Consider the following 23894-nt stretch of genomic DNA (forward strand, 5'->3'; position numbering starts at 1 on the left):
CTAACCGATACAGAAATCTGTCGCTTTTGTAAGCTGAAGGATAAAATGTCGGTTCACGTTCTCTGTGAATGCGTCGCCCTTGTTAGGTAGAGGCTCTCTCATCTAGGTGGCCTGACTCTTAATACATTCGTGATATGAAGTAAAAAGCCTGAAGAGGTACTTGAATTCATTGAAAGCCTCCACATACAGATCTAAATAAAGGTCGCAGCACTATAGATCTAAATAGAGGTCGTAGTGCATCGACGACTAATCATAATAATACTTATTATTATTATCACATTTTTTAGAGTAAGACTTGATGCAAATAGATATGGTTAAGTATTTAGTATAGTTATGACTACACTCAGAAAAAAAAATCGTTCTGAAACGAAAGAAACAAGTTCAAAATTAAGAACATTCGTTGACAAAAGTCTATTATGTACGTTTTTTCCTAACTCGTGGCCGATGGGCTTGTTTTGAGAACAGTTTTTCCAAGCACACCGTTCGTATTTTGTGACCAGTTTGGTATTGATGTGTGAACCTTCTGTGCTCATTTCAAGCACTACTTGGGCTTGATTTAAAAATTTTCGTTCTCACGCTTCGAGAACGATTTGTGGTTGATTTAACATTTTTCTGTTTCAATTCAAGAACGGTTTGTGCTTAATCTTTGGTGGGCGTGGGAAGGGAATTTTTTTAATTACACTGCAAAAATCGTTGGATCATGTGGTCCACTGGAGTACTTACCATTATACTCCACTGTAATGCAGAAATGGACGAACTCATGTTTCTGCACGAACATATTGTAAGTCAATCATTGCTCCTTTTTAACGATTGTAATCACTACACGATGTTTATTGGACTGTGGGTACTCCATGGATTACTCTGATGTAATGCGGAGCTGGAGTATATGGTCCAGTCCTAGGACATCGCAATGTTAATTGGACCATATTTTTTGTATGAATTGTGGTTGATTTTGGAGCACTCGGTTGGTCCATAGCGAGTACTCCATACATGCATGCATGGAGTACTCGCGATTTTTGCAGGATAGTATGTACCCACTTATTTATTTTTTTTTTTTATTAATAAAACATATTAATAACAAAAAAAATATTATTAAAACCAAAATATCAAGAAACGCATGATATGCATTTTCTCATAAATTTCTCGTACTGAAAAATTCTTTTTTGATGATGAAATCTGAATATATACTTAAAACATTTCATAACAAGTTTGAGAATTAACTGTGCATATGTGAATGGAACTGAATGAAAAATAAGAGTTAAAAAAAGATACAAAAATTGTAAAAAAATTTAGTGTTTGACGGGCTTCGAACTCGCGCCACACGATCGCAACTGCAACATAATATCCGCTCGGCCATTACAACTACTTGAGAGCTAAATGTTGTATTTAACATTGTAGTGCACACGAATTGTACCGTTTATTTTTTTGTTGAACTCAATTTAAGAACATTGTACTTAATTTATGAACATTCGTTCTCATCAATAGAACATTTGTTCATATTTTAATACCATCCGTCCTCTTTTCAAGAAAATGGTGTCAGTTCAAGAACAAGGTAGTTGTTTTAAGAACAGGTCGTTCTTTTTTCAAGAACAAAAAAGTAAGAACTTAAAAAGCTTGAATTGAGTCCGGTGGTGCTGGCTTTTGGAACGGCGTTTTTCTCTGAGTGTATAGATTTATGAATAAGTCAAGTGTGTCACCAGCCTAACTTTAGCCTCAGGCAGAGAACAGCCCAGTAACTTCATGTGACGCTTTAACGTTCAAGTTGAACACAATATGTTCATTGACTTAGGTCATTGTTCCATTTTAGCTGTGTGTGACTGTGTATATGTATTTACCTATAGCTTAGTAATTGAAATGAGAACTTACGTTAATTTTTAAAAATGATGTAACAGTTGATTCTGCACTTTCCTACTCATTAGCATACCGATGACTCAATATCGAAGTGCAGTCGCAGTCAGAGGGGATACGAATACAAAAAGCGACTAATGGCACAACTGAAGTTCTCTAGAATAATTCAAACACATCTTTGAAATATCCGGCTATAGTTGTAACCTTTTATACTCAACGTGCTTTGCACACAGAGTATATTAACTTTGATTGGATAATGGTTGGTTGTACAGGTATAAAGGAAACGAGATAGATATAGACTTCCATATATCAAAATCATCAGTGTAGAAAAAAATTTGATTGAGCCATGTCCGTCCGTCCGTTAACACGATAACTTGAGTAAATATTGAGATATCTTCACCAAATTTGGTACACGAGCTTATTTATTATTTATTTATATTGAGACTCTTGATAAAAATTTTATAAAATTGTTTGAAATGGGCGTGGTACCGCCCACTTGTGATAAAATCAATTTTACAAATATTAATCATAAATCCAACGTGGCGTGGCACCGCCTCTTTTATTACTAAGCAATTTTCTATGTTTCGGGAGCCATAACTCGAAGAAAAATTAACGGATCGTAATAAAATTGGGTACACACTAGGGTTGCCAGATTTTTATTTCGGGTTCCCGGAACAAATCTCAAATTAGAGCCAAATTCCCGGGATTTTTAAAAATTTCCCGAGACATTTGAAAAATAAGAAACACCTATACATTTGTATGGGTTGCTCATTCGGCGAAATAATTTTTAGATAGAATTAAACTTTTTAAACTCATTTATTTATAACAAATATTTTTATGAAACAGACTAACGATTAATACGTTTACTGTGTTTAATGCGAATTCAATATTCTATGGATTCATTTTCCAGACGTTATTTTAAAACACAATACTTCCCCATACAAAATGAATATTTAGGTGTGCGAAATGTCAAACATTGACAATATTCAGAACCACAGTAGGGATGAATTTTTCTTCTTTACAGAGTTGCATATAATATGCTAATGAGCTGAATACAATCGAAGCCGCAAATATGGCCATGTTTCGTAGCAGATTATAATTTATTAATTTTGATATTGTGAAAATTCCGGGACATAGCATTTCCCGGCGGGACACTTTAAAATTTGTGAAAAATACGAGATGTCCCGGCAACGCTAGTACACACATTTTCCCTATAGTAGAAAATATTTCTGGTAAAAATGGACGGAATCGTTTAAATACCACGGCAACTTAGATATAAAACAAGTTTAAAAGGGTCGTAGACCCGAATAACAAGCTATAACTTAGCAAAAAATAGTTTTAAATCAATGATATTTCACTTATCAAGTTTTATTGCAAGAGGAAATGAGGAGACATTTTTTTTAAACGGCCAGTGCCACGTGTTATGTAGAAAAGTAATTTATCTGAAATGAAATGTGCAATTGAAGCTCACGCTGAGTATATAATGTTCGGTTACACCCGAACTTAGACACCTTTACTTGTGTTGTATTATTTTTAATATTTGTTTACTTGTTGCCATGTTTAGCTTTGTGGCGCGCTTCATAGTTTCCATAGAGCTTTTTGTATTTTCCAAATGACGCTTAATTGACAAATGACAAGTTTCTGTTCTATTGTCATCTGTGTTTACTTTGTGGCATTTTTATGTGTATTTTGTTACAATTTCTTTAAAAAAAATTACTAATATTTTCCGTTATAATTTTAGTATAACTCTATATTTAACAAAATAAGTTATTATAAGCCAAAATTTGAGACTTGAGCGTAAATATTTCAAAAGCCGTTGAAGGTGAGTTGATTGTGTTTGAAGGAAATAGTGCGCTTTGGGGTTGGGGGATTTAGTGAAGCGTGAACTTATTTTCACAAAACTGAGATAAAAAAAAAACACATATGTACATAAATAGAATAAGCAGAATCAATCATTGAAAGCTTTGCACCGCACCCCTCTGCGAGCAACCGGGTGGTGCATAAGAGGCGCGGTAATTCTTTGAACCATTGATTGTGCGGCAAAAAAACCAAATTTTTGTAAAAAAAAATGTTTCACATTGTCTACTAATATAACATTTTTTTTTGCAGTTGTACCAGCCAATTCTTAAATCATTTTGCAAATCAACAACTACGAGCAAGAAATAACAAAAAAGGGAAATACTCACCATACGAGCTTCCCTGTTTTGGGAACTACTTTTTCACACACACATACAAATAGCAACACTCCAAGAAAATGGGTCAGACACTTTCCGAGCCAGTCACAGCCAAGGAGTCTTCATATTGTCAAAATGAATTGTATCGCGTCGGCTCCAGTTGTATGCAGGGATGGCGCATTAATATGGAAGATTCTCATACACACATTCTATCGCTGCCCGATGATCCGGGTACATCATTCTTTGCTGTCTACGATGGTCATGGCGGCGCGACAGTTGCTCAATATGCTGGCAAACATTTACACAAATTCATATTGAAACGTCCTGAGTACAAGGAGAACGTTGAAGATGCGTTGAAACAGGTGAGTTACTTAGTTGTAGACATACACTTCAACAGACTGGTGCAAATAGGTAGGACTTATAGTAAGTAGAAAACGCGCAAACAAAATCGAAGGTCATATCAAATCTTTCCCGATGGCCTAGTACCATAATGGTGCTTGTTACCGGAACGTACCAGATCTATAGCCGGAAACGGACCATCAACATCGATAATACTCCCCAAAACCTTAGGAGAATGTCTTTATCGCTACAACAATAACAGCAACAATGGCCGAGTGAAATATCATCCTGCCGTGGCTGTCGATTATGACGAAAACGCTTTAACTCAGAAATTGTTTGGGGAACTGTCTAAGTCTTCTCAATTTGTCGACACCCCGTGAAAAGTGTTGGTAGTGCAAAATATTGTAACGAATTTACTTGCAAATCCTCTTATTTGCAATCCTCTGCTAAGTTCGAATCACTAAACTGTTGAATAAATAACTCCAATATTGAATGATGGAAAAATGGCCTTTATTAAGTACTTCACAATAACACTCAAACTGTGCAACGAATAGCTTAATAACCAAACTGATATCTTAAAGGAAACTGACTTTCAAAATAATAGTGCTATTGCTCGCTAGATATCGTCTTACTCGTAACTGCTTGACAATTCAAATCAAACTGAATTACTTCTTACTCGCTGGCGCCGCTTTTATAGTTTACGCTGCATACTTCTAGGCTCTTCGATTTCCAGAAGTTACTAGTTGTTTCGGCTACAAAATCGCCAGCCACAACTACGTGCACAAATTATTGCTCTCTCTTGTGACAACTCAGATAAGGTATATGCATGTGTTGGTAGTTTACAGTCTCCCGCACACACATAAGCGTATAAGTAAATTCATCGGTGTGTGACATCTCATCTCTTGCTGCCTTGTATGTAAATGTTGCTCGTCGGAATGTGTACATATGTGTAGACGCAATTATTTATTCGTTTATGTAGATACATAATGATTGAATTATTGATGTGCATTCACGTCACTGCTTAGATCGGCTTAGAGCTGGCAGCACTCCTTAGTTTTGCTAATATTCGTAACACTGCCCTCCACCTAAGTCTGATCGTCCCGATCAGACAAATCTCTCGATCTAAACGCTGCTAGCATCGCCAAATGTACCACTCTTCTACTCCGTGGTTTCTCAATGCTTTGTATGCGGTAGATGGTATCACTGAGCTTCTTCACAATCTTGTACGGGCCTTCCCAACTGCACCGAAATTGGGCTGGGACACCTTTCCGCCGGTGAGGGTTGTTTAACAGTACCAAATCTCCATTCCGGAAACCTTCCGAATTATTTTCCCTGTCGTACCTGTGTTCCATCTTACTACTCATTATTCTGGATCGTTCTCTCGCACTCTGTTGCTTGGCCAATGAAGAACTACTTTGTAGAGCTTGTTCTTGACGGATTGGCTTCACATACTCAGTATCGTTCCGACGTTTCCCAACAAAAGTGCACGCTGGCTTGAAATCATCCTTGCATTCTTTCTGAAAAATTCTTTCAGTGAATTTAGTGCGTCCATTAGGGTTTGTTGATGCCGGACTTTTCCTCGCAGGTACTTTTAATTTCGCTTTATTTGGCACATTCGATCCATCAACCTTTGCTCGATCTACTTTCCTTGACTTTCGTGGTCTCTGTCGAATCTCCTCGACCAGCACTCGCTTACTGCTGAACCCTTTTTCCAAACTGAAGTTAAGTGGCACATCTTGGTTCTCATAATGCATTACCCTTCTCTGCATATCGATCTTGATGTCATGGTCAACCAAGAAATCCACTCCCAATATAACTTCATCAACGATCTCCGCCACAACGAATTTGTGTAGAACCATGACCTTCCCAATTAGGACTTCACATATTACTTCTCCCTGAACTTGGTTATATTCGCCTGTGACCGTACGCAACCTCGCTCCAGGTAATGACTTTATTCCCCTGTAGACCAAATCAGATCGAATCAAGGAATGAGATGCCCCCGTATCTACAGTCAGTACACGCTCTTTACCATCCACATTCCCTCTGATGGTAAGACTGCTTGATTTCCTTCCAATCTGCGACACAGATATCACAGGACATTCAACAGCCGGGGCAAGTTTTCGTTCTTTACTTTCGACACGCTCTTGCTCATTTCCGCCAGCTTTGCGTTTACGGCCACCCACATTGTTGGAACTATTAGGACCAAGATCGCAATGACGTGCAATGTGACCTGGGTTGCCGCACTTGAAACATTTAATAACTCCGGCATTCTTCTGTTGAGATCCCCTTAGTGCTTCCAAAATTGTGTCTACCCACTCCGGCCTTTCTACTTCCACACGATGAGCTTTGTATGCTGGTTTACTCAATAATGACGCCGTTTCCTGAGTCAATGCATGGGATACCGTTTCAGAAAATGTTTGCTTTGGGTTCGCGTATGTGGCTCGCTTCGTTTCGACGTCCCGTATGCCATTTATAAAGCTTTGAATCTTCACTCTTTCCGTGTATTCCACGGGTGCGTCCGCATTTGCAAGATGAGCCAATCTTTCAATATCTGAAGCAAACTCCTGCAATGTCTCATTTGCTTTTTGGTAGCGGTTTTTCAACTCAATTTGGAATATCTGTTTCCTATGCTCGCTTCCATAACGTCGTTCTACAGCAGCCATCAATGTTTCATAACTGTTCCGTTCGTACTCTGGAATCGTCTGTAAGATTTCCGCTGCAGGCCCTTTCAATGCCACGAACAGTGCAGCAACTTTATCTTCCGCATTCCAGTTGTTCAATGCTGCGGTCTTCTCAAACTGTAGCTTAAAGACCTGGAAAGGAACAGAACCGTCAAAGGATGGTGTTTTTACCTTTGGATTACTCGCTGAAACTGCTGGACGATTTAATTGTAACTGCTCCATACGACCCTTCAAATCATCGACTTCTGCCTGAAATTGAGCGATTTTTGCATCCTGCGCTTCCAGCTTTGATGTTACCCTTGCTTCCTGTGCTTCTAACCGTGAAGACATTTGTGCCACCTGTAATGATAAGCGCTCTTCTTGTTCTTCCATCTTTGATGTTATGCGTGTCTCCTGCGATTCCAGTTGGGATGCCATATATGTCTTCTGTTCGTCCAATTGCGTTTCCATCTTGGATGTTATACGGGTTTCCTGCGACTCCAGTTGGGATACCATATACGTCTTCTGTTCTTCAAGTTGTGCTTCAATCTTCGATGTTAGTCGGTTCTCCTGCGATTCCATATATGTTTGCTGTTCTGCCAGTTGAGATGACACTGTCGATGTTTGAGCAGATATTGCAGCTAAAATCATGTTCAAGTCTGTACTGGTAACCGTCTGCGATGTTTCGTTTTTCTCTTCAATTTTTGTTGTCTCCTCGCTATCAAGATGAAAGACATGCTCTTCCACATCAATTCCTTCTGCTTCCATTGCCTCTCGTAGCCGGGCCTGAAGTTCAAGTTTAACGCCGCTTGTATTCAATCCACGGGTCTCCAACTCCTTCTTTAGTTGCTGGATCTTCAATTCACCGAACTTTGCCATGTCCTTGTTGTCCTTTGGAATTTATTCAACAATTCCTCTTCTGACACCAATTGTAACGAATTTACTTGCAAATCCTCTTATTTGCAATCCTCTGCTAAGTTCGAATCACTAAACTGTTGAATAAATAACTCCAATATTGAATGATGGAAAAATTGCCTTTATTAAGTACTTCACAATAACACTCAAACTGTGCAACGAATAGCTTAATAACCAAACTGATATCTTAAAGGAAACTGACTTTCAAAATAATAGTGCTATTGCTCGCTAGATATCGTCTTACTCGTAACTGCTTGACAATTCAAATCAAACTGAATTACTTCTTACTCGCTGGCGCCGCTTTTATAGTTTACGCTGCATACTTCTAGGCTCTTCGATTTCCAGAAGTTACTAGTTGTTTCGGCTACAAAATCGCCAGCCACAACTACGTGCACAAATTATTGCTCTCTCTTGTGACAACTCAGATAAGGTATATGCATGTGTTGGTAGTTTACAGTCTCCCGCACACACATAAGCGTATAAGTAAATTCATCGGTGTGTGACATCTCATCTCTTGCTGCCTTGTATGTAAATGTTGCTCGTCGGAATGTGTACATATGTGTAGACGCAATTATTTATTCGTTTATGTAGATACATAATGATTGAATTATTGATGTGCATTCACGTCACTGCTTAGATCGGCTTAGAGCTGGCAGCACTCCTTAGTTTTGCTAATATTCGTAACAATATATAAAGCAGACTTACCAAACTTTTGTTTAACTTCTACATATCAAAGCTACCTTCGCCACCAGAAGGAGTTACTATCGTTTCCTACGCCGATGACTACACAATAATGGCCACAGGCCCAGGCCCACAGATCGATGAGCTTTGTTACAAAATAAACGGCTACCTTCCTGATCTCCAGTTTTTTCACCTCGCGAAACCTGACGTCACCGACTAAATCATCGGCGACCTTATTTACAACATGGACGTCCCAAATGTCGACCATTTTGAACATCCACGTCAATGGCACTACGCTACCGACTGTCCTACACCCCAAAATCTTGGGTGTGACGTTTGATCATGATCTACATTTTGGTGAGCATGCAGCCGCAATTGTACCGAAAATCCAGAACCGTAATAAAATCCCTAAATCTATTGATGGCACTACTTGGGGGAAAAGATAAAGAAACGCTCATTACCACTTACAAAGCAATTGGCCAGCCGATTGCTTGTTACGCGTCCATATGGTGGCCAAGCCTAAAGACTACTCACTGGAAGAAGCTACAGGCCTGTCAAAATACTGCCCTCATAACCGCCACGGGTTGTCTTCTTATGTCCCCAGAACACCATCTACATAATGAGGCGAGAATACTCCCCATCAGGGAGAGAAATTAAATGCTAACCAAACAGGTCCTGTTGAATACCCAGACACCTGGGCATCCCAACAGACACCTGATTGATGAGCCAACACCGCCCAGGGGCTTAAGGAGTCATCTCCGTAAGCATTGTGAGGAAATATGGCGCCTGAGAACACATCCGTGTGAAGCCAAAAACACAGGCAGGTCCTCAGTGAACTCCACAAACAGGCGTCGGGCCTATATGTCAGGAATTGCCCGGTGAATCCTGTACTGAAAGAACAATACCCTAAACTTGCCGAAAAGGAACGCACACTCCCTAGGGAAACGCGAGTCACTCTAACTCAACTTCGATCTGGATACTGTAACAGGTTAAACTCTTACCTATTCAGAATCAACCCCGATATACAAAATGTATGCCCTGCTTGTAATGTGTCCCCACATGACACCAACCATCTCTTCAATTGTAATGTGGAACCAACGCAAGCTTAGCAACGTTAGAGGATACTGATGACAATTTGTGATCGGTCACACCTATTGGAGCGGGCGAAGCACTGCTACAACAACAACAATAATAACCAAACCGATCATCTATTGCTAGAATGGTCAAGTGGTCAACAGAACGAACAAAAATGTATCTGATGACGGAAGTGCACCGACTTCGGAAAAATATCTTCTTCTAGTAGCGATAAGGAGACTCCTCAAAGGTTTCGTAGAATTTTATTGGTGTTTTTTGGGTCTTTGCCCGATACTTATTCTGCCCGTTGCGGAAAATATCTCCATGATGGTAGTAGCCCGTCAACAACATTGAACCTTCTAGGTCATCCCGTCACCCACCCTCTTGTGGAACTCCATGAGGAGCTTGGGGTCACCAGTCCCGTCTGCTAAATAAACAGGATTCCCCACGGATAGGTGTGGTTGGCAATTGCGTTGGAGAAGATATGAATTGCTCTTGCAATCCCTTGAGGGATTACACTACACAACCCCTTCAAATTGATATAGTAGAGTAGCTATGGCGGCTATAATGCACGACCCGTGGATAAACATCTTCGAAAGTTTTCGCTACTGTTAACTTTTATTACATATGTTTCCGTCTCAAAGGTTGTGTGTAATGCCATTTTAGTAACATCACGTCATACTTATATGTAGTTAACACTAATCGCGCCCAATTGTAGTCAATGATCTGCATGATATATTTTGAACGCCGGTTCGTCGTACACCAAATCCGCCATTCTACATCTATTTGTGGCTTTTGTACCGATAAACCACTACCCGTTTTACTATCCATCATCCACTATGATTCAGTAGCGCCGTTCTACATCTATTGGTAACTTTGGCATCGATTAACCAACCACTCATAGGTTTAGCAGATCCTCATCTTAATTTTCACCGTCACCTAACTCCACCATTGAATCAGGCCACAGACTAAATATGGCTCGCCGATCCACCGATAATTTGATGGTATCTGTTATCTAACGCTCATCCCCCTATCATTCCGACCACTCTCCTCAATAGAGTGTGTGAATTAAATAACGCCAATAATTTAGAGATTACTAGACATTTCAATCAGGGTGACGCAGAAGATAGCCACGTCCAATTCGGTCTACTAATATAACCTCTTTCGCGTCCCTTTACCAGTTTTTGATTGTTTTAGCTTGTAAAAAGGTCGCTAGTACCAAAAGGTACCAGTGTGGTAACCAAAAACAACGGAACATATGCAAAGTATGCCAGATCATGATTTCCCAGAGCACTCGTTCTCAAGGTATACCTCAATGTTCTGCGAGATTCTGAGCGTATCAACTATTGTATGACGTAATGGCATTGAATTTCCGCAATTACGGCATATATCTGTGTAAAACTTACTCGGATGAAATCGGTTTAAAGACCTCGACTTGTATGATACCTTCTTCCTCGCATTAACCGGCATTTACATCTCCTAAACCTTGTTTCCGCAACATCTTAAGTAGCACGACAATTGAGCAACAATCCCTTCCGCTTCTATGTGCCCTGGGCACCCTACTCCAAATTACGTATTAAAGAACCATCACCTGGTCGGGTACAAATTCTACTCCAGGTATCTATCTGGGATATTCACTATTGCGGTATCAGTTTCGTGTAATTCTTTCTTCTGGCGGCTTCTAAGTCCTTGGATATTTCGGACTTTCCAGCACTTGTTATTGGGATTGAGGGTCAATCCTTAAAGCCTAGTTAAACCCAACAAAGGATCTTGCGAACGTATTTGACCGGAAACTTATTCGACATACCTTAGGGCTCAAAACTAATTTGGAGCATTTTGGCCCCTATTTCCACATGAAAATGATGGATGTCCAAACAAAATGTCTCAACGCGACTCCAGATCAAGGTGACGGCATAAGAACAGCCGAGAGCTTGCTCTTGCAATTCTCGGAAATTCTAGTAATGCATAATACCCGTAAAACAAACATTCAAACATTCAGCTGTACCGCGAATTCAGTCTGAATTTGCTTTTCTATAACCTTGTATACATTCGACATGTATTTGCCCAATGGGAGTTTTGTTCAGAATCCCGAAAATTTTCAGAAATCCCGCCAAGACACAATTCAAACAGGCAAAAAAACTGAGAGTAAAATTCCGACAATGCGATATCCAACATCACAATATTTCTAAAAAGCAACAACCCGACAAATCTTAAACCCTACGGGATACAATCCAAACATTTTGTTGTAATAACAGAACATTTATGTAAGGGTACAAAGTGGGCCAATTCTTATAACAATGGTTATATCTGGCCGGGATTGGTACCTTAAGATGTCAGTGAAGGGATTTTCCTCAACTATAAAATTTTCTTTTGATTTGAAAGTCTGTTGTACGGTGAATTGGTTCTGGTTTGGCTTTCTATCATCTTTTGCTGTGTGTATTTTTCTATATATCACAACTTTTCAACTCTTTTTTCTAGGCATTTCTGGACATCGACTACGAGATGCTCTATAATGAATCGTGGGGTGAACAAATGGCCGGCTCAACAGCTGTTGTTGTACTTATCAAAGATAATCGATTATATTGTGCCAATGCTGGTGATTCCCGTGCTATTGCTTGCATAAATGGAGAGGTAGAGACTTTGTCTTTGGATCATAAGCCAAATAATGAGGCTGAAACAAAGCGTATACATGAGGGCGGCGGTTATGTAGAATTCAATCGTGTTAATGGCAATTTGGCATTATCTCGTGCTTTGGGCGATTTCATATTCAAACGTAATGTGAATAAGAGACCTGAGGAACAAATCGTAACCGGTATGTATTCAGTTGAAAAAAAGGCGAAGTATTAATTAAAATTCGATTGTTATTTTGTGCGACTTAGGGCCACGTGCAGAACTTTTTTTCTCTGAATTAATTGGAAATTGGTTAAAAATGTATGGGCTTAACCGATCATTATTAGTTGCTAAGTCTGGAAAAAGAGTGTTGTTGTTGTTGTTGTTGTTGTAGCGATGAGGACACTCCCCGAAGCTCTTGGGGAGTGTTATCGATGTTGATGGTCCTTCGCCAGATGCAGATCTGGTACGTTCCGGTACCAAGCCCGACCATCTCGGGAACGATTTGTTATGACCACATGCGACCTTCTAGGCCATACCGCCCTCCAACTCCCTAGATCCATGAGTAGTTCGTTGTCGCCAGAGCCTCGGCTGTTAATGTAACAGGATTCGCCACGGATAGGTGAGGTTGACAATTGGGTTTGGAGAAGCTATATATTGCGCTGGCAACCTGAAAGAGTAGCGCTACACAACTCTTTGAATTTACTTGGTATTTTAGTCGCCTCTTACGACAGGCATACCTACCGCGGATATATTCTAACCCCGTAACCCGCTGGGGTAGAAAAAAAATCTAAATTGCTTCTAATGAATTCTAAATTGAAAAAAGTAACTTTCCGATCTGCAAGTGGCCTTAAATTCTGCGAAAAGTAAATAGTATAATTTTTGTTTGAACAAATGTCAAATACCACAAAAACCGAGCTGTTAAATTTTTGGAGTTAATACGACACGCATTATTTCTCTGCAGCAAATATTACAGACAGTCACGTAAAACGACAGTTTTGCACTAAGGGTTTAATGATCACAAAAACCATCAAAGTACAGAATTTCCATTTCAAATTCACCTCTTCTACAGATGCGTTCATAACAACAATATCTGTATAATGAACAGGAGCAATACCGATGTACAGTCCCATCCCTTCCTAACGAGAGCATTTACCCCATTATGCTGTCGAGACCATAAACTCAGGGTACTCTGACAACAACCTTTGGTAAAATATCCGCGGTCGGTTAAAATAGTCAAGTGTTGTTTTCCATAAAAATACGATACCGCGGATGCACAGGAGCTTTCATGCGAACAGTCGTTGTATAAACTTTGCATTGAAAACAAACAAAGAAAACAACAAACACTGTTGCTTCAAATTAGTAAGATCAATTTATTTCCACCACATCTATAAAATATTTCATCTGACGGTAGATGTAACTGTTTCTTAAATTAAAACCTGTAGTAAATTTAAAACATTTTTTTCAAATTTGTGTAATGAAATCTTAAGCGTGGAACTTAGTCCGGAATATCAGAACATATGGTCTAAAAGCGGTACATTTTCAAAAAAATTAAAACGTCTGGCAGCTCTACGCATGTCAATTATAATGTAACGTTTATAGCTATCTTCTAGGGCTAGTAGGAAGCTATTCGCACGTATTAAAGACCACATCATATACCAATATCCAAGTTATACTCTACATGCAGCGACTGTTCTAAAAGCATTTTACGGAGCCTTCATTTGTAAACAGTTGGGTTTTGTTTTAGCAATTTCGTACTGGGTACTTTTTTAATGTTAATTAGCTTTTTCTTTCTAATTTGTTTGTGTTCTTAATTGTGTTTGTATTTATTTAACCTTAATTTTTTTATTCAAGTAGATAAGTACCTAAAAAAGCTTCCCTTTGCTTGTAGTTATTCAATACTTTAAATACGTTAATATTTCTTAATAGTACGACATATATTTAAAATATGAGCCTCACCAATATAATCACGTATAATTCTTTTATTACTTTTATGACTCAAATTTGATAAAATTGTGAGCAACCGAAAATTATGAAAATTATTCAACTACCTAGCAAACTTTCGGAGTCCAAAACGAATCAAAAATGGAATTTTGTTGTTGTAGCAATAAAAACACTCCCCGGAGGTTTTGGGGAGGGTTATCGATGTTGATGGCCCTTTTAGGAATTCATCCAATAAAAAAATTAATAAAGAATTATTAAGAGAGTTACATATATATGTAATTATCAATTTTTATTGAATGAAAACTTTTGAAAACATGAACATATTGAAGATTGAAAATTTAACAACCAGAATTCATCACAAAAAAAGTAGAAACTACATATGATGAATTTCATATCAAAACCGATATTCATTGAACCCGACCCCCTCAGATTTTGATGAAATTTTGCATACAGGTACACTTTACCTATACAAACACAACCTCATTTTTAAAAATTGCATTTTTGAAAAATTGTGGGCGTAGCAAAGTGTCAAAGTTGTGAAAAAATGCGTGAAAAATGACGGTAATAGATATTTTTGAGCTGTGATAACTACGGAATGGCTCAACCGATTTCAAAGATCTTGGTACCGTTGGAAAGGTATTCTAATCGGCTTTCGTAAATACATATATACTGTAAACAAATTTGATTACACTGAAAAATTTTTTGTTTCAAAAATAAAATTTAAAACTTGGAAAAAAATTCAAAGTCCAAGTGTTTTAAAATAAAATATATTTTTATTAGAAAGACCTATTTAATATATATAACATATCCAAAAACTAAAATGGCGTTTTTTTTTATAAAAATTTTTAAGTAAATTCATCTCTAAATGTTGATATCATAGTACTTTTGAGCTGTGATAACTACAGAATGGCTGAACCGATTTTAATGATTTTTATAAAAAAAAAGAAAAAAAAAAACACCATTTTAGTTTTTGGATATGTTATATACATAAAATAGACCTTTCTAATAAAAATATATTTTATTTTAAAACACTTGGCCTTTGAATTTTTTTCCAAGTTTAAAAATTTTTTTTTTGAAACAAAAAATTGTTCAGTGTATTAAAAAATGTTTACAGTGTATGTTTTAGAAAGCCGATCTGAATACCTTTCCAATGGTACCATGATCTTTGAAATCGGTTTAGCTATTCCGTAGTTATCACAGCTTAAAATACATATTACCGTAATTTTTCACGCATTTTTCACAACTTTGACACCTTGCCACGCCCACAATTTTTCAAAAATGCAATTTCTAAAAACGAGGTGGTGTTTGTATAGGTAAAGTGTACCTCTATGCAGAATTTCATCAAAATCTGAGGGGGGTCGGGTTCAAAATGTGCTTCTTTTATAGGTTTTATTATGAAATTCATCTAATATATAAAATTCTTCTGTCACGGTTTTAGAGGCTTAACTCCTCCGAAACGGCTGAACCGATTCTCATGAAATTTTGTGAGCATATTGGGTAGGTCTGAGAATCGGCCAACGCCTACCTTTTTTTTCGCTACGTGCCTAGGGTCTTGAGATCAAAATGTGAACCCATTTACCCCTAGAATGTGTTTATACAACATGGATATCAAATGAAAGCTGTTGATGAGTGCTATAGTACAGGATAATTTTCATACAACTGGGAGGCTAGGGTCTCGAGATATAGCTCAAAACGTGGACCCGGGTACCCCCAGAATGTGTTTATACAATATGGATATCAAATGAAAGCTGTTGATGAGTGCTATAGTACAGGATAATTTTCAAACAACTGGGAGGCTAGGGTCTGGAGATATAGCCAAAAACGTGGACCCGGGTACCCCTAGAATGTGTTTATACAATATGGATATAAAATGAAAGCTGTTAATAAGTGCTATAGTACAGGATAATTTTCATACAACTGGGAGGCTAGGGTCTCGAGATATAGCTCAAAACGTGGACCCGGGTACCCCTAGAATGTGTTTATACAATATGGATATCAAATGAAAACTATTGATGAAATCTTGTGAGCATATTGGGTAGGTCTGAGAATCGGCCAACGCCTACCTTTTTTTTCGCTACGTGCCTAGGGTCTTGAGATCAAAATGTGAACCCATTTACCCCTAGAATGTGTTTATACAACATGGATATCAAATGAAAGCTGTTGATGAGTGCTATAGTACAGGATAATTTTCATACAACTGGGAGGCTAGGGTCTCGAGATATAGCTCAAAACGTGGACCCGGGTACCCCCAGAATGTGTTTATACAATATGGATATCAAATGAAAGCTGTTGATGAGTGCTATAGTACAGGATAATTTTCAAACAACTGGGAGGCTAGGGTCTGGAGATATAGCCAAAAACGTGGACCCGGGTACCCCTAGAATGTGTTTATACAATATGGATATGAAATGAAAGCTGTTAATAAGTTTTATAGTACAGGATAATTTTCATACAACTGGGAGGCTAGGGTCTCGAGATATAGCTCAAAACGTGGAACCGGGTACCCCTAGAATGTGTTTATACAATATGGATATCAAATGAAAGCTGTTGATGAGTGCTATAGTACAGTATAATTTGCATACAACTGGGATGCTAGGGTCTCGAGATATAGCCCAAAACGTGGACCCGGGTACCCCTAGAATGTGTTTATACAATATGGATATCAAATGAAAGCTGTTGATGAGTGCTATAGTACAGGATAATTTTCATACAACTGGGATGCTAGGGTCTCGAGATATAGCCCAAAACGTGGAAAAGGGTACCCCTAGAATGTGTTTATACAATATGGATATCAAATGAAAGCTGTTGATGAGTGCTATAGTACAGTATAATTTGCATACAACTGGTATGCTAGGGTCTCGAGATATAGCCCAAAACGTGACCCGGGCACCCCTAGAATGTGTTTATACAATATGGATATCAAATGAAAACTGTTGATGAGTGCTATAGTACAGGATAATTTTCATACAACTGGAATGCTAGGGTCTCGAGATATAGCCCAAAACGTGGAAAAGGGTACCCCTAGAATGTGTTTATACAATATGGATATCAAATGAAAGCTGTTGATGAATGCTATAGTATAGGATAATTTTCATACAACTGGGAGGCTAGGGTCTCGAGATATAGCCCAAAACGTGAACCCGGATACACCTAGAAAGTGTTTTTTACATTATGGTTATCAAATTGAAGCTGTTGATGTATGCTTTAGTACAGAGTAAGTTTTACACCGCTGGGTGACTACGGTCTCGAGATATAGGCCAAAACATGGACCCGGATACCCCTAGAATGTATGTGTATTATGGATATCAAATGAAAGCTGTTGCTGAGAGCTCTAAAGTTCATTGTGATATTCGATTTAGTCCCATCAACCTGGCAAAACTGATAAATATGCATGCGAAGCCGAAATAAAGACAAGAATTAATAATACCCACATACCTATTTACATACGTCCTATTCGATTTGCCTGAAATTTCGTATATAAATTTGCCTATATTAGTATTTACGATGCTTTTTTCCGGGAAGTATACCAGAGACGGACTGGGACTGGGATTAGGACTAGGACTGGGACTGAGGCTGAGACTCGGAGTGGGACTGTGACTGAGACTCGGAATGGGACTGGAACAAAATACATACCACCCTCTGGGACTGGCAATAAGAGATGATGAAGAAGGAGAAAAACTTGAGAGAAGAGAAAAGAGAGAAGGAGACTGAGAAAGAGATAGAATGAGACGAAGATAGAGATGAAGCGAAAAAGACGGGGAGGAGTGAATAAAAAGATTAGGAAAAGTGTAGAGGGCTAGGACAGAGTTAGAAGGAAAAAGCTTATTAAAATGTATGCAGATAGGCCAAATTTAGGGCAGAACAACGTCTGCCGGGTCTGCTAGTCATATATAAAGTAATGGTGACAACAATTAGCTCTTAAGGTGGTAAATTAAAACAACAACCCTACAGTCCTTTTCCGGATATAGATCCGGTACCCTCTGATACCGAGCACCGTTAAGGTACAAGCCCGACCATCTGGAGAACGATTTAATATGACCATATTGAACCTTCTAGGCCATACATGAGGAACTTGTGATAGCCAGAGCCTCGGCTGCTAAGGAAACAGGATTCGCCACGGATAGGTGAGGTTGACAATTAGGATGGAGAAGCTATAAATTGCGCTACGCGGCCCCGTGAATCATTTGAGTATTTTAGTCGCCTCTTTCTCTTAGGACAGTCATACTTTCCGTAGGTATATTCCAAACCCCCTAGCCCCCTGGGGGCTATCAAAAATGGGTCCTAAATCGTAGCGTTTACGCTCATTATGGGCTCATTTAAGGGTCAGATATGAAAGCAATTCCCTTCTTGAAAAGAGAGTGGCTTAAGGGAAACGAAAGATAGATAGAGCGTAAGAAAAGGAAGGTAAAGAGTTTTAAAAGGAAAAGGATATAGGAGTGAAAGAGTACCCTAAGAGTAATTCAGTGAGGCAAAGGAAAAGGGCGGCCGCCGTGGTGTGGTGGTAGCGTGACCTACCAGACGAAGATCCTGGGTTCACTCCCCGGACAAAACAATATCAAAATTTTAGAAACAAGTTATTTCAATTCGGCAGTAATTTGGCAAGTACTCCGAGTTTATTTCTGCCATGAAAAGCTTCTTAGTGAAAACTCATCTGCCTTGCAGATACCTTTCGCATTCGGAATAAAACATGTAGGTCCCGTCTCGGTTATAGCACCTTTCATTTATTTTGAAGGGAAAGGGTGGTGTAGAGGTCGAGGAGAAGGGAGTAATTTGTGGTAGGAAGTCGCAAAACCGGAGGGGGGGAATGTGAAGGGGTGTAAGCAATACCAAGACCAAGAAGGAATGAAGGGGATGAAAAAAAGAGAATAAGCAGAAGAGAATAAAAATATATTGGGGCAGGTAAAATTAAAGATAAAGCGAGAAGTAGTGTGGAGGGAGGAGTTAGCGAAGTAGAACGAGGGAGAAAATAAGTGAAGCAATTATAGTGTGAGTAAGGTAAAAGGTACAAAGAAAAAGAATAGGCAGAGGCGGAGAAATCGGCAGAGAGAAATATTATCAAATGGCTAAGATTTCTTTGTAGACATTTTTATACTCGTCTAACCGCAATGAAACAAGAGTGGGTTTAATAAAATAAACTAACGAGCCGGGTGTGAACTACGCTAATATTTACACGCTTTCGTAGTAATCCAAATAAATAGGTAATAAAGAGATAAAAGCAAAAATACGCAGTTAAAGAAACCAACAATGAGATCGTCTGGGCCGTTTCATATTAAAATGCTTTTAGTGCACCGGGAATTTTTTCCGGATTTGGATATAATATATATATTAGGACGGATCAAATCGTATGGGGACATATCGGAAAAAAAAACTTCTGGTGCACATCCAGTTTCTGAATCTATGGGTCATACTGAGTAATATTGTCCATGGGACCATAGGTCTGAAATGAATTTCGAGCCTCCATCATTTTGTTGGAAAATTTTATATCCCAATCCGAATCCGAATTTGACATTTATTTTCATGTATTATATTTGTGTGAGCCGCTATTCGGATTGGGATATAAAATTTTTTAACAAAATTAGGGAGGCTCGAAATTTATTTCAGACCTATGGCCCCATGGACAATATTACTCAGTATGACCCATAGATTCAGAAACTGGATGTGCCTTTTCAACAATAAGTTTGACCCACCCTAATATATATAGATAATATATATTGTTCCTTCCATTCTTATTAAAAAATAGTTTTGTACTAAAACTCAAAAGTCCACATCTAAAAAAAATTCGCTCAAAAAAAATTTCGTTCTTTGTTCTGTTTCATGAAATAGTAGTGGCCAAGAAAATTTGGAACTTCCTTTTAAAAAAAATTTAAAAAATGTAAGGCACGATAACCTCCAAAAATATGTTAGGCCGAACTTCGTTCCAATTTGCGTCGGGCACCTTTTAATTTTTCCTGCAAATCTTCGTGACGGAACCAATTGTTTATGTCGCCTTCGAACGGCATCTGCAAGGCAGATGAGTTTTCACTGAGAGCTTTTCATGGCAGAAATACACTAGGAGTGCTTCCCAAACGCTGCCGATGGGCGACCCCGTTTAGAACAAGACTTCCTTCCCGGCGTCACTTCCCGACAAGACACAAAAATCAGACTCTGCAATACATCAGAAGCGCTCAAGTAAAGAGAATACACTCCACTCATAAATACAATCATTGTTATGCAAAGGTAGCACAATGTATCTATACAACCGTTGTATGCCCAATTCCTCTGTATGTGTTCTGGTTTGGTGGCCGGCTCTTACAAAGGCCACGAACCTCAAATATATGCATAAAGTCCAGAGGAGCGCGGAGTTCTGTATTAGTTGCTCTCTTGTATCCACTCCGACATAGGCACTCAAAAGTATCCTGAACCTACCACCACTTGATTTGGTAGCGTATGGGATAGGTGTTATCGCGGCCCTGCGAATTAGAGATTTGGCAGACGAAAGAATATGGGGATTGGCCATGATAATATCTGGAGCACCAAAGTCCCAGTTCCAATACCAGCACTCATTGACTATTGCACTCCGTGCAAAAATTTTCAATAAAAATTATACAGTGTGCATTCCCATAGAACAACAAAAATGATAAAATAGGCATCTTGCTCTTGAGGATGCCATCAACATATTTACTAATGACTCTCCAGCCTTGAGGGGAAGGTGAGTGGTGGTATCTTTTCATAGCAACGTGCTCTTGAGGATGCCATCAACATATTTACTGATGACTGGCCAGTCTTGAGGGGAAGGTGAGGGGTGGTATCTTTTCACCGGACCTTGGACTAGAGATCTCCTTCCGGCTCCCCGACCATTCTAGCTTTTATCAAACGGAAATTTTAGCATAGTGCGGTGCTATAAATCATCTGGCACCTGTGCCTAAACATGGGAAAATATCTTTAAATTAAATGGCCCAGCACTTCAGTATTACCCTTGTATGGGTGCCTGCACACAGGGAAATTGAAAGCAAATTTAGCTGTTGAGCTGGCCATAAAGGGTACGACCGACCAGTATTCAAGGGGTTGATAAGCGCCACACAAAGCTTTATAGCTTCAGAGCTTCCTACGCAAAGGGAATCCTGTTACAAATATAAATGTATCATACACATATTTAGTATGCGAGGGTCTGGCGACCCCAAGTTCCTCACGAAACTAGGAGGTGGGGGCTGGATGGCCTAGAAGGTGTAATGTGGCCATATTAATAGTTCCCGATATGGTTGGGCTAGTGCCTTAATTGTGCTTTGTTACCGAAACGTACCGGATCTATTTCCAGCAAAGAAAAATCAACATCGATAACACTGCCCAAAACCTTCGTGAAGTGTCTATCGCGGCAACAACAACAACAGGTTGGCTGTTCCCGTTCAACCGTTATTAAATGATCTTGCGGAGGTTTCCAAGCCCGAAATAAGGGCGATAGTTAAGTTTCTTGATTCGTCTAAGTGTTTCGATCCGCTGCAGCTGGTACAGTAAGGGCTGCGATGCAACTGCTCGGCACAGTCCTTTCAACTTAAGCTGACCTAACCTTGCTACTTAACCGACTGTGCTCTTACAGGATCGTTGCTCAAGGAAAAATTAGATGCACATATATTTATTGACGAAAGCAGGGTATGTGCACTTTTTCCAAAAAAAAAATTTTAGAAAAAGCAATTTTTCACTTTTCTTTTGATGTGTTCTTAAGGTAACAACTCTAGTTTGATTTGTCTGCTACAAGTTTTTAGTTTTTCGTTAACCATTTTAATTAATATTGTCTCTTTTTTTTCTTTTCCGCTGGTTCCGCTACATCACACATTGATTACCTCAACCGCTGCCGCAACATTCATACATTACTGGTTTTCTAACAAACGTTGTTGCTATTGTAGCCTATCCGGATGTGGAGACACGTGAAATAACGAGTGATTGGGAATTCATTGTATTAGCATGCGATGGCATTTGGGATGTAATGAGCAACAAAGAAGTTGTGGACTTTTGTCGAAAACGTATCGGTATGGGAATGTATCCGGAAGAGATTTGCGAAGAGCTTATGAATCATTGTTTAGCGCCCGATTGTCAAATGGGCGGTTTAGGTGGCGACAATATGACTGTTGTGCTTGTGTGTTTTCTACATAATAAACCCTATGAAGAACTGATAGCGCGTTGTGCTAAAAATATGAACGTAAATAATGGCAGCGGCAACATAACGACGTCATCATCAACGGATGAGGATCTCGATTTGAAATAGCAAAAGCAAACTATTTTCAAATTATTCAATGCTATTAGAGGAGTATCAGCGGCATCAATAGTAACAGCAAAGGCAACAACAAGTATTGCTGACAATTTGACGTTAGAAATTAAGCCACTGACCAACAACATCAACACTAGCAGCAGTAACAACAACAAAACTATTCGTAATAATTATGCTAATGTAAATGCTAAGAAAATTCCGAATCATTTAAGAATTGCAACAAATATTTTAAATAGCACTAATTATATTTTTCGTAAAATCTATAGGTTGCGTTACTTAATTATTGTGTTCCTTGTATTTTTGATCTATTCATGTCTATATTTTTGTATTTAGAAATTTTGTATTAGATTTACTGTCTTCTCGGTGCATCAACAACAATTCTAACACCGCTGAACATTGGAAAACTTTTAAAAACATAAAAAAATTACTTGTATTAATTACTTAAAACAAAAACAAAAACAAACAAGTATTGTAAAATTTCTTCAACTTAAAACATTTCAAATACTTTAGTTAAACCTTTAACAAATGCACATGTGCACATACACATACATAGATATATATATAAAACACACATACATACACACAGTCACAGACAAATCAAAGAATAATTTAAAGTAGTTAATACAAGAAAGATACATACAGACGATATTAGTTGATGATTTTAATTTGTTTTGTTTTTTCTCCTTCTATATTTGGCAAGCATTTAGAAAATATTTAATGAAAAAATTGTAAAAAATTATATTTTATTAATAGCACTAACATATTTTTTTTAATTTGTATTGTAAAACCATAAAACTAAATTAAACGTGTAATTAAAACTAACGTTTTTGTGCATAAGTGTTAGTCAACATTATTTATAACGATGTGTAATAAGCAACAAACAATTATACAAAACAAACAAACATACCTATATAAACATATGCTGTTATATTAGCTATAGCAAAGTATAACTGTATAATTTAAATAAGATATTAATTTCTTTACAATTTTTCGTTTGTTTTGAAACACTACTTATATAAATTATATTATGTGTGAGGCCGTAATGGGACTGAGAGATGAATAAAAATTTAGTTATGTACTTGGTAAAAAAGAAAACGGAAATAACTTTTTTATTTCAATATTATTAGTTAGAAGAACAACATTAAAGTACCTGGGCGACCGAGCTTTGCTCGGCAATCTTCGAGTATGCCGCATAACATACTTTGTTCTACATGTCACCATTAATCAAACTATCCTTTTTGATATGTACATATATTATATATTTTTACTTACCAATATTTGATTTCCTTAAAAATAGATTTCAAAAACATATCAAACACTAACGGCAAAATGAACTGGAATGAAAAATCTGAAAAGGGTAATTCCAGCCTATAGTATAAGAGATTGTTATTGTATTGTTATACAATT

General features: G+C 38.2%; 1 protein-coding gene across 2 annotated transcripts in view; it reads left to right on the plus strand.

The window, feature by feature from the left end:
* LOC137252152 (probable protein phosphatase 2C T23F11.1) overlaps nt 1-23591 on the plus strand; it is a 51330-nt gene extending 27739 nt beyond the window's left edge. The window contains exons 1-4 of one of the 2 annotated variants that reach the window (XM_067787479.1): nt 3552-3670; nt 3958-4384; nt 12170-12503; nt 22126-23591. In XM_067787479.1, coding sequence (XP_067643580.1) covers nt 4103-4384; nt 12170-12503; nt 22126-22484 — 975 coding nt within the window. In that variant the 5' untranslated portion in view covers nt 3552-3670; nt 3958-4102 and the 3' untranslated portion in view covers nt 22485-23591. Of the gene's footprint in view, nt 1-3551; nt 3671-3957; nt 4385-12169; nt 12504-22125 lie in introns of those variants that run through there. The other variant, XM_067787478.1, reaches the window with a different exon arrangement.
* The last annotated feature ends 303 nt before the right edge of the window (nt 23592-23894 follow it).

Source organism: Eurosta solidaginis, chromosome 5, assembly GCF_040869045.1.
Source record: "Eurosta solidaginis isolate ZX-2024a chromosome 5, ASM4086904v1, whole genome shotgun sequence".
In the NCBI taxonomy this organism is placed as follows: domain Eukaryota; kingdom Metazoa; phylum Arthropoda; class Insecta; order Diptera; family Tephritidae; genus Eurosta; species Eurosta solidaginis.